The 22,947-nt window shown below is 39.0% G+C and overlaps 1 protein-coding gene across 1 annotated transcript; it reads left to right on the top strand.

Annotated features, from left to right (window-relative positions):
• Window positions 1-1,853: 1,853 nt before the first annotated feature.
• Window positions 1,854-22,532, top strand: LOC137924877 (RNA-binding protein 25). The gene is made up of 18 exons (XM_068768260.1): window positions 1,854-2,133; window positions 3,902-4,058; window positions 4,826-5,050; window positions 5,506-5,676; window positions 6,673-6,779; window positions 9,076-9,212; window positions 10,067-10,171; window positions 11,275-11,352; window positions 12,995-13,195; window positions 14,034-14,522; window positions 15,433-15,712; window positions 17,008-17,067; window positions 17,986-18,082; window positions 19,366-19,440; window positions 20,688-20,744; window positions 21,065-21,225; window positions 21,710-21,865; window positions 21,992-22,532. The coding sequence occupies exons 1-18, from the start codon at window positions 2,056-2,058 to the stop codon at window positions 22,082-22,084; spliced, it is 2,727 nt and encodes a 908-aa protein (XP_068624361.1). The 5' UTR covers window positions 1,854-2,055; the 3' UTR covers window positions 22,085-22,532.
• The last annotated feature ends 415 nt before the right edge of the window (window positions 22,533-22,947 follow it).

The following is a 22,947-nucleotide window of genomic DNA, read 5'->3' as shown; positions in this document are numbered from 1 at the left end:
GTAAACTACGATTTTTTTAATCCGAACAAACATTACCTTTGAGTAATTTAAAACATCTGTCCGTTATTGTTAAACATTTGACATAAATCAAGACAAAAAATCTTTGTTACATCGCATTATCAGTCTTGCCACATACGAAATAGAATATTTATTTTTTAATGTTGTCATTATTTAAAATAATAGACGTTAAATAAATCAACAGATTAATTACTCAAAAATACTTTTACTCTTGCTTAATATTTTTTTTAATATGGCAATAAACCAAAATCTTTTAGAAGTATGTAGTTTTTAGGTAATGTTCGAATATTAGTAAATTTCATAAATCTTAATAGCGACAAAAGGCATGTAAATATGAAAAAAAATATTTTATTCGCATTACCTGTCTTGCCACAAACGAAATAGAATATTTATTTTTTAATGTTGTCATTGCCTAAAATAATTGACGATAAAGAAATCATCAGATTAATTACTTCAAAATACCTTTTGTTTAATATTTTTTTTCATTGAAATATACCGAAAACTTTAAGGGAGTATGAAGTTTTAAACTTAAAAAAATTTGAATGCAACAAAAGACAGTAAACCTGAAAAAAAAAAGATTGGTTTATTATATATCCTTAAAGAAAGGACGAAGAACCATTTGCATGCTTACTTATGTTAAAAATAAATAATGTTTACAATAGCGATTAACAAACGGAGCAATTAAAAAAAAACGAGAGTACTTTGATGTCAGCAGTAAAGAAACTAAGTGCTTTTGGTTTCAGATAGCGACTACCTAAGTTCTAGTTCGTGAATACTTGAATGAAATAACAACAATAAAATATGGTTTCTAAATTTAATACTTTTATCATTATTTATCATTAAAAAAAATACAACTATCAAAACATTGATTAGATCAGAACAGTAATTATATCTTGAAAACTAATAGGATTTGGAGGATAATTTTCTGGAATATCGCCTTTCAGACAATTATTTGAATTTTCTTCAATTTTTCAATTTCTCAATCACAGTTTCGATTGTATGTAGCTTTTATGGATATCAATTATTACACCAATTTAACAAACATACTAATAAATGTTAACACTCTAGTAAATAAAAGTTAAAAACTCTCGCACATTACATTATGGTAACTAATAATATTATACACCTTTAATAGTTGTATTTATTCATTTAAATTTTTACACGTTTTGGTAGCTTTAAAGGAATAAGATTAAGAATTATCCAAATTTAAAATAAAAAGAAATGTTGCCATCGTTAACCACATAAAAATCACAGTTTTAGATGAAAGAATGTTTAAAAAAATTTTGAACTGAATGAATCTGTTCGGAAGATTATTTATGTTGCGGCCGCCAGTAGATTTGATCACAGGTTAGACTCAATTAGTAGATGAATCGCGTTAATGAAATACCTACAAACATCCATGAACTATTTTTAAAACATGTCATACTAAGAATAATTTTAGTACAATGTGATTTAAAAAACTAGTATTCGTTATGAAATACTATTTATTTTTGTTCTTTTGTTAAAATCATAAATCTTATATCTAGATTACTAGATGATCTTTACAAATAATAATAAGAGAAGATAAATATAAGAAGACTGTTTAAGAGTTTATACAAATATAAGTAAAAAAAATGCAGTGCTGTCGGTTCCATAAAAATACAATTCTATTATTTAAGTATCTTGAAAAATTTAAAATAAAAATTAATTAAAGTTCAGGTAAATGTTAGTATTCGTAATAAAAAATAATTTTACCCGTTTAGAGAATTATATTTACTCTGTACTACTTTCAAAAGTTTAATTCTTTATATTCTGTAGTTGTGTTATATCAAATTTTTACCTATGGTCCCTGTCACTGGTTAAAATGTTAAAAAACATGGCTGATTCAATTGGTAAAGTTATTTCTTGATATTGAAACTATAAAGTTGGTTTGTAAGTAAGTTTGTGGTTTAAGTTTTGAGTTGATATTGAATCAAGCCGCGTACGAAGAGTAGTGACTGGAGGTGGTTGCGGGCGGAGCGAGCTGCGGTGTGTCGCGTCGCTGCGCGAGCTGGTGCGATGTCGTTCCCGCCGCGGCCGCCGCTGGTGCCGTACGCGCTGGCGCCGGGCGTCGTCCCCGTGCCGGTGCCCGCGCACGTACGTAGCGCCCGTCCAGCCCTAACCCAGTATCATTCCTGTCCTGTATTATAACCTGCAAACCTTAACTTTTTATTTACTACATGAGTTCCTATTAGGTGAAGTTAACTAGTCGATGCCGAGGTCAATTTGGATAGATCATCGACCTTTCGTAATATTTGATATGTAAGTCCTTGGACGTTAAAGTGTAAACGAAACTTAACAAAAGTTTATTACACTCTGAGCTTGCCTAGGTTTTAATTAGAATTCTGACAGGCAAACACTTATTTCATAAATCCATCCAGTACAAATACTTATGATTTGTGTTACAAAATTTACATTGGGACTTGTCAAAGAATCATAGCTAGAATATTTATTAGTCACAGTTACTTGGTTGATATGATGACTAAAACTACTACTTTTTTCAGTCTTCTTTCTACTATTAATATGTAAACCATCCACACCAAATAATTATTGATTGTGACATTATTTAACAATACAATTTGTATCTTACATAATAGAAAAACTGGAACCAGCCCTTCTATACTCATATTAAAGTAGTAATAATCCTTTAATCTATTTGAATGATTGGATTATAAGCAAATTATAACTAATTATGTATATAGCTTATATATATCACTGTATTATAGGTATATATTATATCCTAATATTTAAGTATGTAATAAGTAGTTATATGTAATTATACTAAGTAAAGGACTTTATATAAATAGTGTATGGTAGTATAATTAATTAACTTTTATACAACATTTAGACATCTGCCTAAAGGCATTAAGTTTGCTACTACAGATTATAAAAAAGATAAATATATAGATGAAAAATTTCTCAACCTGAGTAAGTTTATATAAACTGTGAACTTTTTATTCTATTATTTGATTTATGACATAGGTATTTGTAGTTTCCAAAATATTAGAGGTTCAGTTTTTTCTGATGTCCTGTGATATAAAAAAATGAATGAGATTATTGGCATATTTTTGTATAAATCAGTGTTGCAAATAATCTAGTTAATAGTTTATTTTAGGAAATACATGTCATAACTAGCAAGTGATTTGAAATGAGAAAAATATCTTCCTAAAGTTAACAAATAATTGGTTAAAGCTTGTTTTGTTAATTATATGACTATATTATATTGCTTTTAACTTATATACATGAACTGTATACTGTACAATGTACTCAAAACTACTTAACATATATATTTTAGTTTTTATTTTAACTCCTCTATCATAATTAAATTTGAATTAATATTAATATGTACTACCGAATAGGAGTAGTGTATCTGTTACTGTATATATTTTGTTATATATGAATTGTTTGGCTATGAAGGAAGCATAGACAGAATTGTTAATTAATAATATGACTAATTCAAAGAAACTCCGTTAAAAATTAATGGGATTTTGTTTCTCTCTGTGTTTATTCATGATTTATTTACCAAACTGGGTGACTGAGCAAATGTTTAGTGAGAAGAATGTCATTAATAGAGGTGGGTTAGAGAAACCACTCTCTTTTTACACAGGTATTTGGCATAATTTGCTGATGTAAGAATTTAGTTTTATATTGTAGTAGAGTATTGTAATAGAGTAGGTAATAGAATAGGTAAGAAAGTATTTATTCTTACTTGTTTGGATGGTTAACAAGCCCTCATTGATAGGACATAGCCAATGCTCTGATCTTCTGCTGTTGCAATTCAATCTTTAGGTGTATGTGGGTTTCTAGGAGAAAAAGGTTAGAAATGCTTCATGTTGATTTATGTCATTTATTTTACTGTTGGCAGGTGATGGTAGGTGCATACAGTAACACAATGAATGCAGGAGCAGGGCGAGGTGCTCTGCTGCCTGTACCGGCATCACCCAAGCAGCCGCAAGTCAGGACTGCACAGCGACAAACTAATGGAAAGGATCCAGAGGGACCCGCTGTCACTGTCTTCATTGGTAATTTGGTTTTAGATTTTATAGTGGACAGAGCAGATATCTGTTGAGGCCATAAGGTTCTATGGTGGAGATACTGAATGAGATGCTTTTGTGGAAATCTATGGGGGAGGCTTATGTTCAAAAGTCAGTATCTGTTGAAATGATGATAGTGATATATATTTAGAGAGCAGTGGTAGTGCCGTCGCAGAGGAGAGACTTGCAATCATAGGCCTCGGGTTGAATTCTAGGGACACAATAATAATTGAAATCTTTTGCATTGATATAGGATTGCCACTTCTAAATAAAAAAAAACAATTTTCCTTAAGATAAGCTGCATCCTCTGAGTACCATAAGGCAACACTGCAATCGCCAACCTGTCTAACAAGCATAGATAGTGATTATTCTATATCTCCCTTAGATATATATTTTGAAGGAAGGCTTCGGGAAGAAGAAGACAATATTTCTATTTTTAGCTGTTCCTGAATATCAAAGTGTTTACTTGTATTAATGCTAAGTCACCCAAGTCTTTTATTAAATTATTTTGTAACTTAAATTTTTTTTTGTTTCCGTTTCTTTTTTAATAATCTAGGAATATATCAGTTGACTCGGCTTATAGCAATAGGTTTGTGCATCTACTTCCAGTCTCTTCGCCAGTATGTGTGGTTACTGATTTCATCATATCGATAGTAAAAAGTTTGTGGAAACTGTTCAAATGGTACACTCAAAGTTCAAGGAGAGTCAGGAATGTGTGCATATGATAGTGTTTGTGACGCGACGTGATGTGGCAGGCAACCTGAGCAGCCGTGCGCCGGACGGCATGGTGCGCGCCCTGCTGGCCGCGTGCGGGCCGGTGCTTAGCTGGAAGCGCGTCTCCACGTTTGGCTTCTGCGAGTTCGCGGGGCCCGAGGCAGCGCTGCGCTGCGTGCGATTGCTGCACGACTTCCCGCTCGCTGATAAGAAGCTGCTCGCGCGCACCGATGGAAAGATGCAGGGCCTCGTCGACACTTACAAGAGTGAGTAGCGCACGCATACAACCACAGACACACACATACACACACCACCAAATGCCCTTTGTTAGCTTAGGTTGATAAAGTAGAACATACATATTTATATTTCTATATACAACATACATAGTAACATATATGTAGCAATCCATAAATAACTTGGTCGTCTGAAGTTCCAATGGGCAGAGCGAAAGGTTCTCTAGTGGCGACCGAACGGCGTGGGTAGTGCCTCTGCTATGCGGACTGATGATATTGTTACGGTTGCTGGAAAGTCATCTTGATGATCTTTGTTGGAGGCTGATGCCTTGCAGTAGTAGGCGTTTATTATCTGAAAAGACGATATATTAATCTATGTGATTTCATTCAATTACCTGTTATTTGTCTTTCTGACTCCACACTATGATTGTTTTAAAGTAATTGTCTCGAATAATTATTAATTGCATTTGTTTGTGTGTTGCGTGCAGCGGAGCAGCGGTCGCGGCTCACGGGTGAGGAGGGAGCGGATGGAGGAGGCGAGGCGGACTCTTACCTAGACGCTGCACAGCGCGCGCTCGACGAGACCGCGCAGCGCCGCCTGGCGGAAATAGTGCGCGACCACCAGCATGAGATCAACAATTACGAGCTGCTGCAGCAAGGTCTTCACACTCTATATTCACAACCTTCTTTTACCTGGTAGATATGTTAGTGCCTGACTGATTGCTCTCAAAGCTGGATATTCTGGGGAAGGTTTGGTAGTGTCCTACACCAGATCAGCCTCTGAGCCTATGTAGTACAAGTCACATCATGAGTGGAATTGTAGCCATACCGATTAGTGCCAAACACAGAGTCACTAATCGGTGTAACATAACTCCTGAAGATGCCCTGTGAATGGGTGAAACACGTGTTGAGTGGTTTAACGGTGACAGTTGTGTGATTCGCATTGTTTGCCGCATACGCATTTATCAGCGGGCTGGCGGGCGGTGCATTTTGTTGCACGACTACCACTGCACGTGCGGAAGTGGTTAAATATTGGTCCTTTTCTTACTTAGGATTGACTTGGCAAGCTAACACCTGATTCCATTAAATATTGTAGACATCTTGGGGATGGATCAGCGAAGTACCAACTCGAAGTTTTGGACTCCATACAAAGACATGCCCAGGTTCATTAATAACGATGATTGTGTGAGAGCTAAGCTTCAGAGCTTGGAGCATTAGAGAGCAAGAGTTTATCGGTCTCTTGTCTTGTGTCAGGGGGCTGGTTCCCGCAACCAAGCGACACTGCGGTCATTTTGCGTCGTGGTTGGTCTTAATCAAGCCAAATTCTTCAAGAAATCCCAGCAGACCCTTGATGTTGCCGGTGATCTCGGAGAGACACCTCAGCGATCTGAGATGGGTAGCCCTGTAGGGTGCTACGAACCATACGCCATAGTAGTATGTGACTAGCAGTCTCGAGTTTTTTGGTGTTCTATAGACTATATTTTGAAGAGTGTGCATTGGAGTTACACTAATTAATTCCTCCTCTTTTTTTTCATCTGACATCACAGATTTCCAGTTCTTAATAAACATTCACATTCGATATTAATTCCTAAAAACACTACATTACTTTTGTACATTAATTTCGACATGTACTCATGCTCCCCGACCGCTTGCAGAGGAGGCAATCTCCAAGACCGCACGAGTCCTGGAAGAGGCAGACATATCGGAGGAGAAGCGTGACGTGATCCACCGCGAGATCGGCAAGTTCCGCGAGAGCATGAAGGTAACCGTGGCCGCACGCGCACGCGCACACACACACACTGTACACACACGCTGTACGGCAGGCACACACTTATAACTGATCAAGTTTCCATTTCATGTGTGAAGATAATGGAATATAGCGAATCGATTTCTGTTGTTCTTTCACGGGCAGGAGCGAAACGTAGAGTGAGGCAGGCCAGCGCTTGTCGCGGTGTCGGGATCGGTGAGTCATTTAGGGTTTGTAACGGCGCGGTGCCGGGGGCTCGGCCCCCTGCGGCGTAGGTACAGTCGAGCGCAGTCTCGGGCTCCGGTGGCTGCCCCGGCGTAAGACCGTTCCTTGCCTTGCCTTTCTAACTTCTTCACCTGTGTCTACTATCTATTTCTACCTCTGTATTTTCCTTCTGATACTATTTAAGTTACGAAAGAGATGACAGAGAAAAATTAAAAAAACCTTTGCATTTAGCTTCCATTGTACAATTAAAAACTAGAATAAAAAAATTAAAAGACCTCTTGTACAACTTCCGCCAACAGATGGCGTCCGGCACGCGACGGTCTTCCACCGACGGCTCGATACCGTTATTTGAATTTTTTGTTTTATATTTTAAGCTTCATTTCTTCTACCTAAAGATATATCTCTCACATCGAAAGTTATATTTATTTATATAACATATACAAACTGCGCTTGACAATTTTTTTTTTTCAAATTAATTCTATCTGTTGTTTCATTAGTATCTCTGAACAGTCGGGTCGCTCGAGACGGAAGATTTTTGTATGTGATTGTATTGTGTCGGAAATCTACTCTATAGTCGGATGAAATACTCTTCGCGGTAAGGTTAGGTCAACGTAAAATAACTTCGCGTGGCCGTCTCGAGCGGTGCGAATTTCATCTGACAACCGTAACGTTAAGCTAAAGCGGAGCTGGCCTAGTGGGGGCGAAGCCCTAGGTGCACCCGCTCGCGCTCCGCCCTCGCCCGGCCTCCGCCGCCGCGCACCGCATCAGTAAGTGGCGGTGCGCGGCGAGCAACCGGCGCGCGATCGCATCACGCCCGTGCTCCACCATTTCCTCACTGATATGCCCCCATACCCGTCCACTCCCACACTCATTTACATCCATGTCCTTACACCAAAAACTCATTTTCTTTCACACATTCGCATCCACTTTCTTTCACACCTACACTCTTCCATCACCGTATTCATCCATTCCCACACTTACCTACCCCACCCCTATTCACTCTCATACTTATTCACATTCACGTCCTTTCACCCCCGAGCTCATTCTCTCTTACACTCGTTCGCAACCACCCTTTTTCACACTCTTTTAACCCCGTATTCATTTACTCCTATAGTCATTCACACCCACGCTCATTCACACCTACACTCTTCCACCCCATCCCCATTTACTCCCAAACTAATTCACATCTAAGTCCTTCCATCCCCGAACTCGTTTCTCTTTCACACTCATTTCCCACCCACCTTATTTTTTCGGCTTTTCGTCCGCGAGCATAACTTCCTGCATTAAATATGGAATACTTAAAATTAGAATTCACTTTCTCATGTGATTGGTTCGGTTACATTGGGCGCGAAATGAATAAAATTATGTTCGCAACACTTTGGAAATTTATGTGTTCCCAGTAAGCCGAGATAGTGTCGTTACGCGTCGTCCTATTCACAAAAATCTTTCACATATGTTACAATTTATTAATTGAGCACGCCTGGACGTTGTTACGGTCGCGCACGGTCGCTTGGGGATAGAGGGGAGGGTGGGAAGGGGAGAGGGTTGGGGTGTGGAGATATCCGTCGGTGGTGGCGCAGGCGCCGGGCGAGACCGCGCCGGGAGCGACTTCGTGCCGCCGCAGCCCGAGTGAGCCCCGCCATGCCCACTAGCAGCTCCACAGCCGCCGGTCCCGCTGGGAACCCCGCCTACCTTACACTAAATACCTTGGAGAATTGGCTCAAACGCCGCTACGGGTTTCCCAGCTCCGATCGCGGCACCTTACATTCAATAGATACGAATAACCGTTGCCTACATTTGGATCTAACCAAGCGAGTCCATCCAGTTGGGATGTTGTCTCTGTTGAAGTGAGTGGCCAGTTGGTCACAGCACGTAAGCCCGCACGGACTCATGCACAATGTTTAACGTTTCACTTGAACCGAACCGACCGCCTTCGCTCTCTCACTCACGCTTGTCTTACACGACCAAGTTAGAATGCTTTAAATGTTAGCGAAATATATCCAAAATCTTGTAGGAAGTAAGACAAACGTGTGGTGACTTGTGCGGGTGGGGGAAGGGAGCGTTTGTAAGCCAAGTGTCCGCGCAGGAGGAGGCCGATGTGGTGGTGAGGCGCAAGCGAGACAACAAGGACGAGCGAGACCGGGACCGAGATCGTGACCGGGAGCGAGACCGCGAGCGGGACAGAGACAGGGAGAAGGAACGTCGTCGCCGCAGCCCGTCCGGGTTCGTACTTTCCATTACTCTACCAATCGTACCCATGCGCTTAATATCCCAACTAATAAAAGATAAAAGCCCTTGAAATAAACAATTTGATCAAGCATTCAAACTTTTTATACACATTGACGTTAGTTCTTTGATAGTATCCTAGATGGCGCTGCTAACATTATACAAGTCAGTGGTCAGAATGACTGCTGGAGTTTCTTTTGCTGATAGCCAGGCGCCGGTATGCTGAACGGGTATCGACAAACGATAACTAAAGGTGAGGTCCTCTCTTGAGGACCTTTGAGCCTAGTCAATCCATGGAGTGATCTAACACCTTGTCCGACCAAGCGATCTAACAGCTTGTCGGCCTCCCAACCAGGTGAAGTAGTATGTAGCAGCAGTAGTGGAGCTAAAACTCCATCAAGCTAATCCACCTTCAGCAAGGTTTGACGCCATCTGTGCCTATCATCTCTTGCAGAGTGAATTCGGTAATATTGCTGGTGATGTAATGGGTCATTTACAGTGATCGCTTGTGTACTTTAGGATAAAAATACTCGAAGAGCAGGATCTGATCGAAACAATAAACACATTGAGTTCCCCTTATAATTACCATAATTTCAGACGTGTGGACGTCCGTTTCTGAATAAAGCCTCCCTACAGATTCCCAATAGAACCGGTTGGAAGTCTACAACAAGCGTCTTTAAGTTTACAAGGTCGTCTGTCCATTGTGTCGACGCCTTGAGTCGCGCTTTCCAATCCATGGTCTTATTCCTGATAACCACACCCTTCAAATTAAAATAAAACCACGAAGGTTCTATGCGTTGAGTTGATTGAACTGATCAAATCAAATTGGTTTAATCAGAGATCGCTTTTAGTTCTAGGCCCAAGGAGCGTCGTGACGAGCGAGACAAGGAGAGGGAACGGGACAGGGAGAGAGAGGAGAGGGAGAGGGATAGAGAGCGTGAGAGGGAGCGTGAAAGGTAAGATTTATTGATATTTACTAGAATTATCGCATGATTTTATCAAGCGTAAATATTTGATGTCTTAACAGTTTGTGGTTCATTATTCCTGCTCTTTTTTGTACAAATTAAAACTTATTTAACGCAGGTTTATTACCGATAACTGAGTGATGAATGTGACAGTGATATCTGAAGCCAAGGTTTCCTCGAGGACCTATTCAATTTTAAAAATACTCTTCCATCTTGCTTTCGGGGCAGGGACATCCTACTTTCCCTTTCCCTCTCATCCGTGACATTTTATATCATTCAGCATACATTCAACATACAGCATTCACCCACATTACATTTACGCTTCGCCACCCATTCCTTCCTCGAGGGAGGGACCCTTCAACTTTCACTGTACAGTGCTTTAGGCTTAAATATTTGTGATATAATAAATTATAATAGTATGTTAGTGAAACATATCAAGCGTTTTGTGTTTGTATATTTTTCTCTGGTATATTGGACACATTATATTTATGATAAGACTTGTTCCAAAAATGATATCTTTAAACCCATAGCCAAATTACATTAAAATACGTATCTCGTTGTTTTCCCCACTTGGTATAAAATATTACTTCAAACTTTACCGCTTATTTATGTTTAATACATATTATAATAATTCTAAAACATATTTGTATATGTAACATATTAAAAGTAAAATTATGCAATATCTAAATTTCATGATTTCTTTAAAAAAAATCGGTTTTAATTTATTTCGACACATTGAAAAGCGATTTGGAATTCTCGGGGCTGATGACTTTGGGGTTTTGGTAAGCTTTGGAAGGGCATTGGAAGCATTGTGAACTCGTGAGGTAGTAAACAGATGTGTCTACAGGCCAAGGTTGGTACGGTGATGAAGTCAATGAAAGCAATATTGTCAAAAGAAAAACGTAATAATTACGTATAACTTAAACGTAATTTTAAACGGCGATGTTTATGTAAGACAAGTGGATGCCCAATACTTTAGTCCCACTTGTGATAATGTGCTGCAAAACACACGAAACGTCGGAAATATAAAAATAATTTAAACTTCTATATAATCTGTTTTGTATTTTATCACGAATAAAATTATTTTTCTATAGAGAGGTCCGTGAACGTGAAAGAGAACGCGAAGCACGCGAGAGAGAGAGGGAACGCGAGCGGGAGCGGGACAGAGAGAGGTAAGCATGCGTTTACTCTGTCAGTTTTTCTACATTAACTAATTTTATTGAGGCTTCGATGTGGTGGTTCCCGTATATTATTACTTAATGTGTAGGAACTACAGCTACATTATGTTGTCGTCGGCGCATTGAAATGGGAAATTCCACAGAAATATAATTCCTTACATAAATCGTGCGAAAGAGAGCGCCTTACAAAACTTGATACGTGACAGGCTGACGACTTTTATTGGTTGAAGATTGTTTTTAAACGGTTTTATTTAGTTCGACCCGTACGGAATTTATTTGGATCAAAATTAGAAATTGAAATTTAAGTACCTTCCCATTGTCAGATTGATCTGAAATTTGGTACACACATTTAATTTAGATGACAATACAATATTATAAAATCAATTACATTATAAATCTAAGATGGCCGCCGATACAAAATGGCGGATTACGTATTTTTCCTTAACCCCCTGAATATGGGTATCAAATGAAAGGGCTACACTAGTAAAATACGATGATTATGTCAAAATTTAAAATTCAAGATGGACGCCGTTCCAATATGGCGGACTAGGTACATATTTTTCCACAACCACCACAATACGGGTATCAAATAAAACCGTTTAACTTAAAAGTTTTTTTTCCGTTTTTTTTTTAATTTTAAATCGGTATAAATATGGACTAAACTTGACTTCTACTTCGGACGCCGTGTTGTTGTTATCTCCAAGATCTAAATATTTCTTCCAAATGCGCAAATCCCCATCTCAAATACACACACATGCTATGGTTTCTGATAACGCATTTTATGAATTTTTATAAGCGTTTAATGTTAAAGTTTCAATACTACAGGACGGCATGTTAGCGGCCGTGGCAATTAACTTTACGTTTTATGGTTCGCGTCAAGTTATTGCTGCGTTATCGAGAGGTTATCGTACCCTCCCCGCTTCCCCTCCACCTGCGCATGCGCAGTGATCGTTCAACGTTGCAACTCGCCATGTTAATGTTTGAGTTCTGTTTTGGTCCAATTAAGATTGTTTGACGTAATGGCGATCTTAGAAATAAGATCGTCTGATGGTAGTCGAGACGAGATATTTTCATATCTCTGGCTTGCAATATTAAGTTAGTTTGTGTTGCTATGTGCTCGCTTCTCGTCCTTCACCCGTACATCCGAACGCGAGAGGAGATCGCACGTGATCTTCGTGCTGTCGCTGGGTATATCTCCATTCTCTTACTCATACAAGTTGGGAACCAGTAGTTTCCATTCTACTAAATCTTCTCTCAGTCTCTAGGAGGTTCGATAACATAGTGTTCCTGTGTGCGGGCAGTGCAAGACCGGTTGTCATGGTGATCTTTGGGTGGTGATGTCTATCCTTTGCAGTGGGCATCTATCATCTGACATGATGATGAAAGAGACATGCTATTTTCGAGAGGATTTTAGTCCTCGAAAAGCTACTGTGTCCACAGGATCTAATCTCGCACTGAACATACTGTATGTTGTACACGATCATAAGAAGACAACGAGATTGTGGAATACCTACATAATATTTGAAAAAAAAAACAATTTATATTTTACTAACAATTAGTCTATCTCTCAAGATGATGTTGAGGTCTTTAAAATAGTAATGATATTAGTTTGTACTCAATCGTATTTGTTTCGCAGGGAGCGAGAAAGAGAAAGAGAGAGGGAACGAGAGAGGTCACGTGATCGGGAACGTGAAAGAGAAAGAGATAGGGAGAGGTCACGCGGACGCAGTAGAAGCGAAGCAGATGCCCGGAGAGAGAAAGAAATTGAAGAGGAGCTACGAGAGAAGAAGAGACTTGAGAAAAAGGCGAGGGAGAAGGAGGCCGCGTATCAAGAGAGGTAGGTCGTATTAAATATATATCATGTCTGTTGGCCTGCCCATGTTCCTTGACCATGAAAATCGCTTCACGTAATTTGTCACTAGATATATTGATTAATTAATTAATGTAGAATGTAAGAATTGATTTAGATGAAAAAACGTGTGGGTAAAAGTAAAAATAGAAACTCAAGAAAAGCCAATAAACGTGAGATATCATTGCATTCATAAAAATATAAAAGGTATTACAGAAAGGTGATGGAATGAGTTAACAGAACCAATAAAATGCGATAAGTGGCTGTCAGCACTTAAAAGAATTGTATAAGAGGACTTCCTTGATCTATAAAATAGGACATTGTGTAGCATTTGTTATTTATTCCTAATTATGTTATATACTTTTTTACATTTGTATATGTATATATACTTTGTGTGTATAGTAATGTATGTATTTGTATGTATGTATGTATACCCTAAACTCCCCTTCTCTCCTTCTGCTCTCTCCTTCATGTCTCTTATCTCCCATCTACAATTTGTCTGGTATAGATCGTCTTAAGCGATATGACAGCCTCTTGCACCTCTATATGAAATGTTTATTTTTTTTAGTTATCTATGGTGTACAAATAAGTGTAAGTAAATAAATAAATAACTTTAGTAAGTAATTATTTAGTTTTTTATCATCATCATCATCATTTTGGTTATAGGATATTCACTGATGGACATTAACGCCCTCCATAGATATCTATTTAGATTTGTTGGAAGCGACTTACATCTGTCCACATTTAGTTTTAATTATTTTTTGATTATGATGTTTATTGTATAGTGTCGGTGTTTCGATAATGTTAATTATTGTTGGTGTTTCAGGTTGCGAAACTGGGAGACGCGCGAGCGACGCAGGAGCAAGGAGTACGAGAAGGAGCGCGAGCGTTCGCGGTGCCGCGAGGAGGAGCGCGAGAAGGAGGCCAAGCGGCTGAAGGAGTTCCTCGAGGACTATGAGGACGAGCGTGACGACCACAAGTACTACAAGGGCAAGGAGCTGGCGCGACGGCTCGGAGCACGCGTGCGCGAGGCGGAGGCGGACGCTAGGGAGCGCGCGCGGGAGCACCAAGAGCTGGACGCGCTTCGCCGTGAGCTGGCTGCCAATGCTTCTCCACGTGCAGCGGCAGCGGCGTTCGAGCGCGCTCGTCGCGAGCACGAGCAGCGCTACACTCCGCGTGCGTTGCTGCCCGAGCTGCCTGCTCGCCGAGCAGCGCGCCGTCTCGCCCGCCAGCAGGCGCGCCACCGACACCTGCGCGCACGCGCTCAGCGAGATCTGCCGCCGCACGCCGAGACCATCGACTCCGACGACGACAGGTACACCACACTCGCTGCACCTGCAACATATATAGAGGAGCAGGAGAGAATCTCGCCTATAGATATCTACGCCCTAGATGCTGCACAGACTTTGTTGAAGCACTAGGAAGTTGCTGCTGTCAATCGGTCACATTGAAAATCTAAGACGGAAGCCTATATGTGGATGTCGTACAAGTACTTGAATCTCCTAATGTGGAGCTTATTCTAAGCTACTGCTTATCCCAGACTAATTTGGTTTCTGCACCAAAAACTCTTGTACCCACCTAATGCAACTGATAAAGAGTGTAGAAGCCAAACAGAGTGCATTCGAATATAATTATATTTCGTATGCATTTAAATTTCAGGGAAAGTCAAATGTGTGACCAATTGAAGGCATATTTTCAAACATAACTGTTAATCACAGATCAAGGATTGGTTACAGAGTCTCACTAGGCCAGCGTGAACATATTTCAGAGCTCTAATGTTTTTAATAATAAACAACAATTATGTACAAAAGTTTTCTATTTTACACATTGGAAGACATAACAAAAGTATATTTTCACTGTAATGCCATGTTTTGGTTATCATATGATTTTTCACATGTTTGATTCTGTTCGTTGAACACAGTTGAACAAACTAAGCAAGAGATAATATGTATTTCTTAGAATTGTCTTTGGTGAGTAAACTGTTTGAACAATGGTGTAAACATCAGACATCCTGTCCGAGAGAACTCAACAACTTGAGGAACGTTAGATGATGACGAAGTCAGTTCTGAATTTAGATTCCAGGGCATTATTCTCCATTTTAAAGACCCAAAATAAGCTATTAATATGTTTCACTCATATAGTGTTTGATGAAACTTCAGATTTAGTAACAAGTTTGTTGATTAATTTGTTTTTTGTATTGGTTTAAAAAGGCATTGTTTGTACAGCAATGGGGCGGAAGCGCTGGAGTCGTTGGGCGGGTCGATGACACCGCCGGCGCCGAGCTCGTTGAGCCCCCCGGCCGCCGCGGCGCACGCAGCGCACTCAGCTGGCGAGGCCAGCGAGAGCGATGTGCGCGACGCCGAGGCGCGGGATGGCGATGCGCGGGAGCACCGCGATCACCAGCACCGTGATGCAGACGGTGGGAGCACCCCGCCGCGGCGCCGGCACCGCAGGAGGCACCGCCGCGCGGATACGCCGCCTCTGGCCGACACACCGCCACGACACGTAAGTGCATCGCGCGACACTTTGCACACTACACTGCGTTCTTCACAATAGATCAAAACATCACACACCACACCACATGATCCTCGTTGTGGGCGGGAGGATCCGGCACCTCCCTTGGATTGTGGAGTGGTCCAAGCTACCGTCCCAAGCCGCATATAAATCATGACACTACACACCTCTACATGGGTAAAGCTGCTACCTTCTTGCGAAAGTTATCGTACAACAGGAGTACAAGTGCCTAGTAAATATTTTTTTGGAAAATTCACGGACCCTTCTTTGTGAGCTCAGTACAGATGAAGCTATGAAAGCTCCCCTGGGCTATCAGCAATAACTTTTTCAGTAAATTGTGGTTATCTATATGTATACCTGTCATTGACAAGTAAGGTGAATTGAAATGTTCATAAAATGTAAATTCTTTACTATTTCGAATCAATTTTATACCCACAAAGTAATTCACATACTTCTGCCATTGCTATTTCCAGTCTTCGAAACAGTCTGAATAGTCTTTTTCCGTTTTGCCTTTAAAATCTTCAATTCGGTTTTTATCTTCTCAATCCTGTGAAAACTGCATCCTCCCCGCATTGGCCTGTTGAGTTTGCCTAAATAGCCAAAAGTCGCATGGAGATAATTCAGGCAAAATATGGTGGTTGCAGAACAATAATTCTCTTTTCCTACTAACTTTGAGACACAAAACATGCTTCAAAATAGTTTGTACTGAGTCAAATGATATTCCAACTTTTAACAGATGCTTGGCAAATGTTATAGATAGTCCTACTCACCTAGAAAATTATCTGTCTCGCTAATGCTCAAGAGTTTTAAATGACAATTTCACCATACTTTTTGATCACAGTATTGTCACCTAAGGCTGTCGGGGTTGAGGTTCATTAAAAAAATGCACATCCTTCATACAAACAAACTATAACATTTGTGAATGATGAGTTTATACCGACTGTGTTGGAGGTTGGCGAGAAGCTGCTATTTACAAAAGCCTACCCACTGGCTCCGTTGCCATATAGCCTTAATTATGCTTAGCTTATCTTAGTTACCGTACATATCTCTCGTTAACTATGTATCAATCACACCTATATCCGTATAAGTATCGCCCCAAACCCTTTGCTAACAAATTCCATGTTCTATAGATATCGCTATGAGTCAATACATGGGAGAAAACCCTACATTTAATATTTAATACACTATATCATATATCTTACTATAACACACCATATATAATAACCTAGAGCTATATAAAAAAAATTATGGTAATTTAATATAAATAATTTGTTTATGGTTTGCAGAGCGGCGGTAGTACTCCTCCTCGGCCACCGTCGCCTGAGCGCACCGTGCGGCAGCACCACGTGAGTATTCCCACATGTGGGCAATTTTAACGGCATCACTCGCGCTCCCACACACAATACATACACATACTAGTAGATGGTGGTACCTACCGCGTGGTACAGTGGTTTCGGTCAGACTAACCTTTTTTTTTTGTATTCATCTACTATTAATTTTAGATACTATAAGCAAACTAGTTCCGTTTCGTTGCGCTCCTCTGTAAAAAACTTATATTTAACCCTTATAGGTTGCATGTCACCTCTGACGTGACAACGGTAGTTCTCTAAAGCGGTCATATGACACGTGTGAGGTGACAAGTTGGATCATGTTGAAACTTGCTGCCTATTGAATGCGCATACGACTGTATTTTCAGTTTATCATTACCAACAAAGCATTTACCTTATGAAGGATATCAATAATTTTTTTTGTTAAAAAATTAAATTTATTAATTTTAATAGTATCTTCAACATCAGATAATGAGGGGATATTGGATGGGAAACTACATATCTTGCAACCTGATGGTACAGGAAAACATAACGATACTTAGTATGTTCTAATTGCAAGTAGCCTGGAGGAAAGAAAACAACACTATACTGCTGTGAAACGTGAAAAAGAAAACCATTCCTTCATGTTGGAGATTGTTTCAATAATGCTATACTTTAAATACATATATATAAAGGTGTTACTTCTTCAGAAAATAAATATTTTTTTAAGAAAATTGTTAAATTGAAATGAATAATAAAAAACATCTTTTTTTCATATTTATCTATCACCATTTATATCTATCACCAAGTTTTATAATGTCTTTACCTGTAGTATTAAGTTTAAAAATAGCTTATCACTTATAATGTAATAATAGACAATTCAAAGGCGCGTGTAAATGTCTGCTTAATAATATATTTTGAATTGTACGTTTATTTGTGTTACGTGTGCGTTCACAGACGGGACCGGCCGGTGGTTTGTCGGGCGGCAGCTCGCCAATCAGCATCAGCTTCCGGACTAAAGCGAGTCCCACGCCCTCGTCCGACACGCCCACGCGTGAGTATACACGTACACATGAGTACTACAAACGAGATATCTCAAAGTCAAAGGATTTTATTACATAAGATCAATGATATATATTCGTCAATTTATAATTAAAGCTAGTTGGTAACGCGCCATCTAGCGAGAAGAATTAACAAACTCAGTGGGTTTCGACATTTCTTTTACTTTTTTTGTAACATCTTTGTGGTGAACATACATTACAATAGAGTAATATGCCTTTTGGCAGAGCCAGTGCTCTAGGCCTAACATCTAAAAATGGTTGAAAGAGAAAGACTGGGAAAATTGTAGAATAAATGAAACAGCACGACAGATAATATGATACACGAAAGAGAAGAATGATAATAATAAAAAATATGAATAAATTACTAGAAATAATAAGTCCCTGTTCCACACGAGATAGGGGAACGAGAGGTCCCCAACAGCGCGGACCATTTAAAAAAAAAACATCTAAAAATGGACCAAAATAAAGTAAATTCAAAATAGATGGCGCTATGTGCGGGTGCTATTTTAATAGACTAATTCCAGAAGTTAGTGGCATGTCGCATTGCAGTAGAAAAAAAATATTAATGTAATATTTTTCAGAGTGATCACTTTATTTATGAATTAAATTTGAAACATATTATTGTTTTTATCGACAAATATGCCTGTATACAGACATTAAACAAAATTTAATTAGTATTAAAAGTATTTTTTATTGTATATATTACATAAAAAACGTTCTCAGGTTATCGCAAGATTGAGAGAAATGTGAACACATTTTTATAAATATTGTTACAATGTCGGAGTTGGGTTTGAAATAAAATGCCATTTGTAGTCCATACTATATTTTATCTCACCGTCTGCCAGCTGCAGTGAAAAGTCAGATGTATCGAATGCCCACAATATCGCCCCCATAACTTTATTCCCTTATTTACCTCACCTGCACCATTTCGCGCCGTCAGCCCCGACTCGCTCGTTCGTGCAATACGTTCATTTTCCCTGACGATCTTCTGTCTGATATTTGAGCGACCGTCACAGTAAAGACAGTTAATATGTATTTCTAAAATAATTGTGTACTCTTTTTATTATATATAAAAGAAGTTGAATCTGATGAATATCTGAAATAAATAAAGTAATTAAAAATGTATTAGATTAAGTTAGTCTAAATAAGGTGATTCGGCTTGAAATTATGGCTCATTTGTCAGCAAAAAGTATAAATTTTTACACCTAAATTCAATCAACCTGTACATAGAGTTGCAACGATTTTTTTAAAATAATTTTTATTCGTTTTCCGGCAGCGGAGGGTCGTATGCGGCGCGTGCACGCGGCGTTCGCCCGGGACGACGACGATGTCTCACCCTCACCCGCCCTCGGTTAGTTACACATTTTATTTTACACTGAATCATCCATAGCAGGGGTGTCAAACTCGAGGCCCGGATTGAACACTTGCAGCCCAATTAATATATCCGTTGGGTCAATATTAAAAATAGTATCGGCTGATAAAATTTCTCCTGAAACTGGAAAGACAGTGTCGGAGTAGTATAAAATAAAAATTAAGATTATACAGGTTTTGAGTTTGAAACACTTGATTTAGAGTGATGTTTGTCATGAGAATGAGACAGAAGCACAAATTGATACACATTAGAATTAAATAAATAAAGACCAGCATAGATTATGTAATTTATTGCAAGAAGAAAATTGTTAGAGAAATCATGGCCGCCAGTAGTGAAGGATATGATATGAGACAATTAAATCATCATAGCAGGGGTGGCCAACATGCAGCTCTTTGAAGGATAATTGGCTGTCGATGCATTCATCGTTGTATGATATGTTCAAAAAATATTATTGTTTTGTGTGTTTTATAATGTACTTAATTACAGATAACAAATTTAAAAGATTAAGTGCACCTTTGTAGTAAATACAGAAATATTGTTATATATATTACTTATTGTTTTGTATTTTCTGAAAAAATGAAAACATTTTAAATTGTGGTATGTGAAACGTTTCAAATTTTGAAAAATAGCTTGAACTGTCAAGGAGGTTAGCCACCCCTGATATATATAATAAGAATATATAAACCAAAAATCTCCGTATTAGCAGAATCTCAAGTTTATAGTTCAACAACACTAGAAATATTTATTTTTATTTACAATATATAACATTTGAATAAGTAAAATTAAATTATTTCTATTTAAAAATTTCTTGTCAATTATAACATTGGTCAACCTTTTGTTCCATTTTTCATCTGCAGAACATATGTCCTGACCTACCTTCATCTTTGTTGATCAATTTGTTTCATGATGTTGGTTAGATATCTAGATAGATATTCAGAAATAGAGATATACAGTGAAGAACATACTCTTCATGTATATCTCTATTTCTGAATATTTATTTTAGTTTTATCTCCGGGATACTCCTTTCCATGGCTAACTTACATATTTCTGTCTGTTTTGTGTACTTGTATAGTATTAATAGTCTTTTTAAGCACTTTAAATGAGTAATTGGTCAGGGTTTTCAATAAAACCAGTGGAAGAGGCCGAACCAGGAGGTCTTAAGGCTGAGATGTTAGAGAATGATTTGTATGGGGTGAAGTTTTGATTAGTTACTTTGATGTTTGCAGGCAAGGAGAAGCTGCCCGGCCGTCGGTTGAGTACAGGCGCCCGCGACGCGCATTCGGGTAAGAAACAAAAGAAAGAAGGATGATTTTTAATATTGGCTTAGTTTAAAATTAATTTGAAAGATTTAAGAGTACCAATAATGAGAATTCTTGAGTCTTGCATTACAGTGAAGTTACTTTGTACACTTTGTACTTTGTACATATATATTTATATTTATATATATATATACATATATGTGTATATATGCATACATATATTTTATGCCTTAAAAATAGACCGCTATGCGCTTACTGTGTCCTAGAATTGTAAGCGATGATTTTTGGTTTGGTTAGCACGATTTATCAAATTTGTTAGTTAAATGAAGTTATGTTTTGTACAGATAAAAGCAAAAAAGGCGACAGCGGCGACCCCGAGAAGGAGAAGGACAAGGAGAAAGAGAACAAGTCCGCGGAGGAGAAGCGCAAGCACATCAAGAGCCTCATCGATAAGATCCCCACGCAGAAGGAGCAGCTGTTCCAGTACAAGCTGGACACCGCGCAGGTACGCCCTGTGTTGTTCTTACATGCTTCATGAATTTAACTATCACTCGTGTAAGCGTTATTTCATACATAAAGCAGTATTTTTAAATTTTTTATGTGCAACCTAAGCCTTTCCAAAATTCTTAACTTCTTTAGCTTCTTATTTATTGTCTCTCTAGCGGTTTTACTTTTCCTCTATTTCTATCTCTGCATTTTCACACCTCCTTCTCTTTCCCTCAGTCTTACGTTCTCCTTTCAACGTCGTTTTTGTTTCTATCTTCATTTTGACTCTTTCCTCTAACATTTTGTTTCACTTCCCTCTTTTTACTTTGTACCTTAGAACATTTACTCTCCGCTCTCTCGCTTTCTCTTTCACGATTACGCTTTACTTTCTCTGAGTCTAGTTCATCTTTACGGTTCAAAGTTACCTTTACTCCGGTAGCCAGTTACTTGGCCGTTGCTCGCGCGATGTAATATTATTATCATGTTTATATTTATGGCTTCAGATCGACAATACACTGATGGAGAAGAAGATCCGTCCGTGGATCAACAAGAAGATCATCGAGTACATCGGTGAACCTGAGCCCACGCTGGTGGACTTCATCTGCAGCAAGGTGCTCGCCGGCTCCGCTCCCGCTGGCATCCTCGACGACGTGCAGATGGTGAGCTACCTCGGTCGTGAGAAGACCAGTCATCTAGGCGATGTTTAGACGAGGGCGTCTATTGGTTGATAAATTTCTCATGGTAATGTTTGAACCAGATGTAATCTAAATAGTGGTTATTTACAGGTGCTGGACGACGAGGCGGAGGTGTTCGTGGTGAAGATGTGGCGCCTGCTCATCTATGAGCTGGAGGCCAAGCGCGCGGGCCTTCACAAGTGAACCCGAGGAGTTGTGCGTGCGGAACTGTGCTCTATCGCGTACACGTAACGCTCAATTTGCGTTGAACCCACTGGCACACGGAGACGTCGCAACGCGGCCAACATGACCTATGGAAGATGCGGTTTTACAGACAAGATTCAGTTTCAATATTTTATATTAATATACAAATAACCACATACAGATTAAATATTGATTATAAATTTAGTTAAATTCAACAAATGATAATTTGATTCTGATTCGTATTGTTGTTAAAGGTATTTTTTTATTATTTAATGGTTCCCAAACTGTATTGGACGACCGCCCCCTATGTAAGAAAAAATGATTCACAAAACAATTGTAGTATAATGGTCTCGGCGAATTTTTGAGTGTGTGAACAAGAAATGTTTCTTCCCAGCACGTTCACAGCTGGACCTGAGCCTCCCACATAGGTTTTCATAATGATCACTGAAGTACCCTGCATCCAGATCCTCCTTGCCAAGGTCATATATCCTTGTCATGTTTGTCAAGTCTAGCTAAGTATTAGGAAACTTTTGTGATTGTTACAGTGATTTTGGGAAGTATTTATTTTATACGTATATATAGATAAGTAAATAAGATGCATGATCCATGATTTTGGGAGTTTTTTTCTTATCAATTTGTAGTTTTATAAAATTTACGAAACAAAATTCGAAGGCATCATGAACCTTAGAAACCTGGCTAAGAATGCTCAAGGTCATTCAGCAGTAGAGATAGGGCTGTGGGAGGTTCTGGCTGAAAGGGTCTCAAGTGGAGAACATCAGCCGGTAGCCGTGGAAGTTTCTAGAAGCAGCGCGGTAGAGGTATATACCTTGCAGTAGGCTAATATAATCAGAATGAATTACTAG

This window comes from Battus philenor, unplaced genomic scaffold (genome assembly GCF_028537555.1).
Source record: "Battus philenor isolate CCGP_79_NKW_IND1 unplaced genomic scaffold, ilBatPhil1.0.hap1 SCAF_25, whole genome shotgun sequence".
Taxonomy (NCBI): Eukaryota; Metazoa; Arthropoda; class Insecta; order Lepidoptera; family Papilionidae; genus Battus; species Battus philenor.
This window is presented reverse-complemented; position numbering and strand designations above follow the sequence as displayed.

Coding starts and splice junctions, on each gene's coding strand:
- LOC137924877 (XM_068768260.1), top strand. CDS start 2,056: ATGTCGTTCCCGCCGCGGCCGCCGCTGGTGCCGTACGCGCTGGCGCCG. Junction 18,083..19,365: donor CTCGTCCGACACGCCCACGC/GTGAGTATACAC, acceptor GTTTTCCGGCAG/CGGAGGGTCGTATGCGGCGC. Junction 19,441..20,687: donor CTCACCCTCACCCGCCCTCG/GTTAGTTACACA, acceptor TGATGTTTGCAG/GCAAGGAGAAGCTGCCCGGC.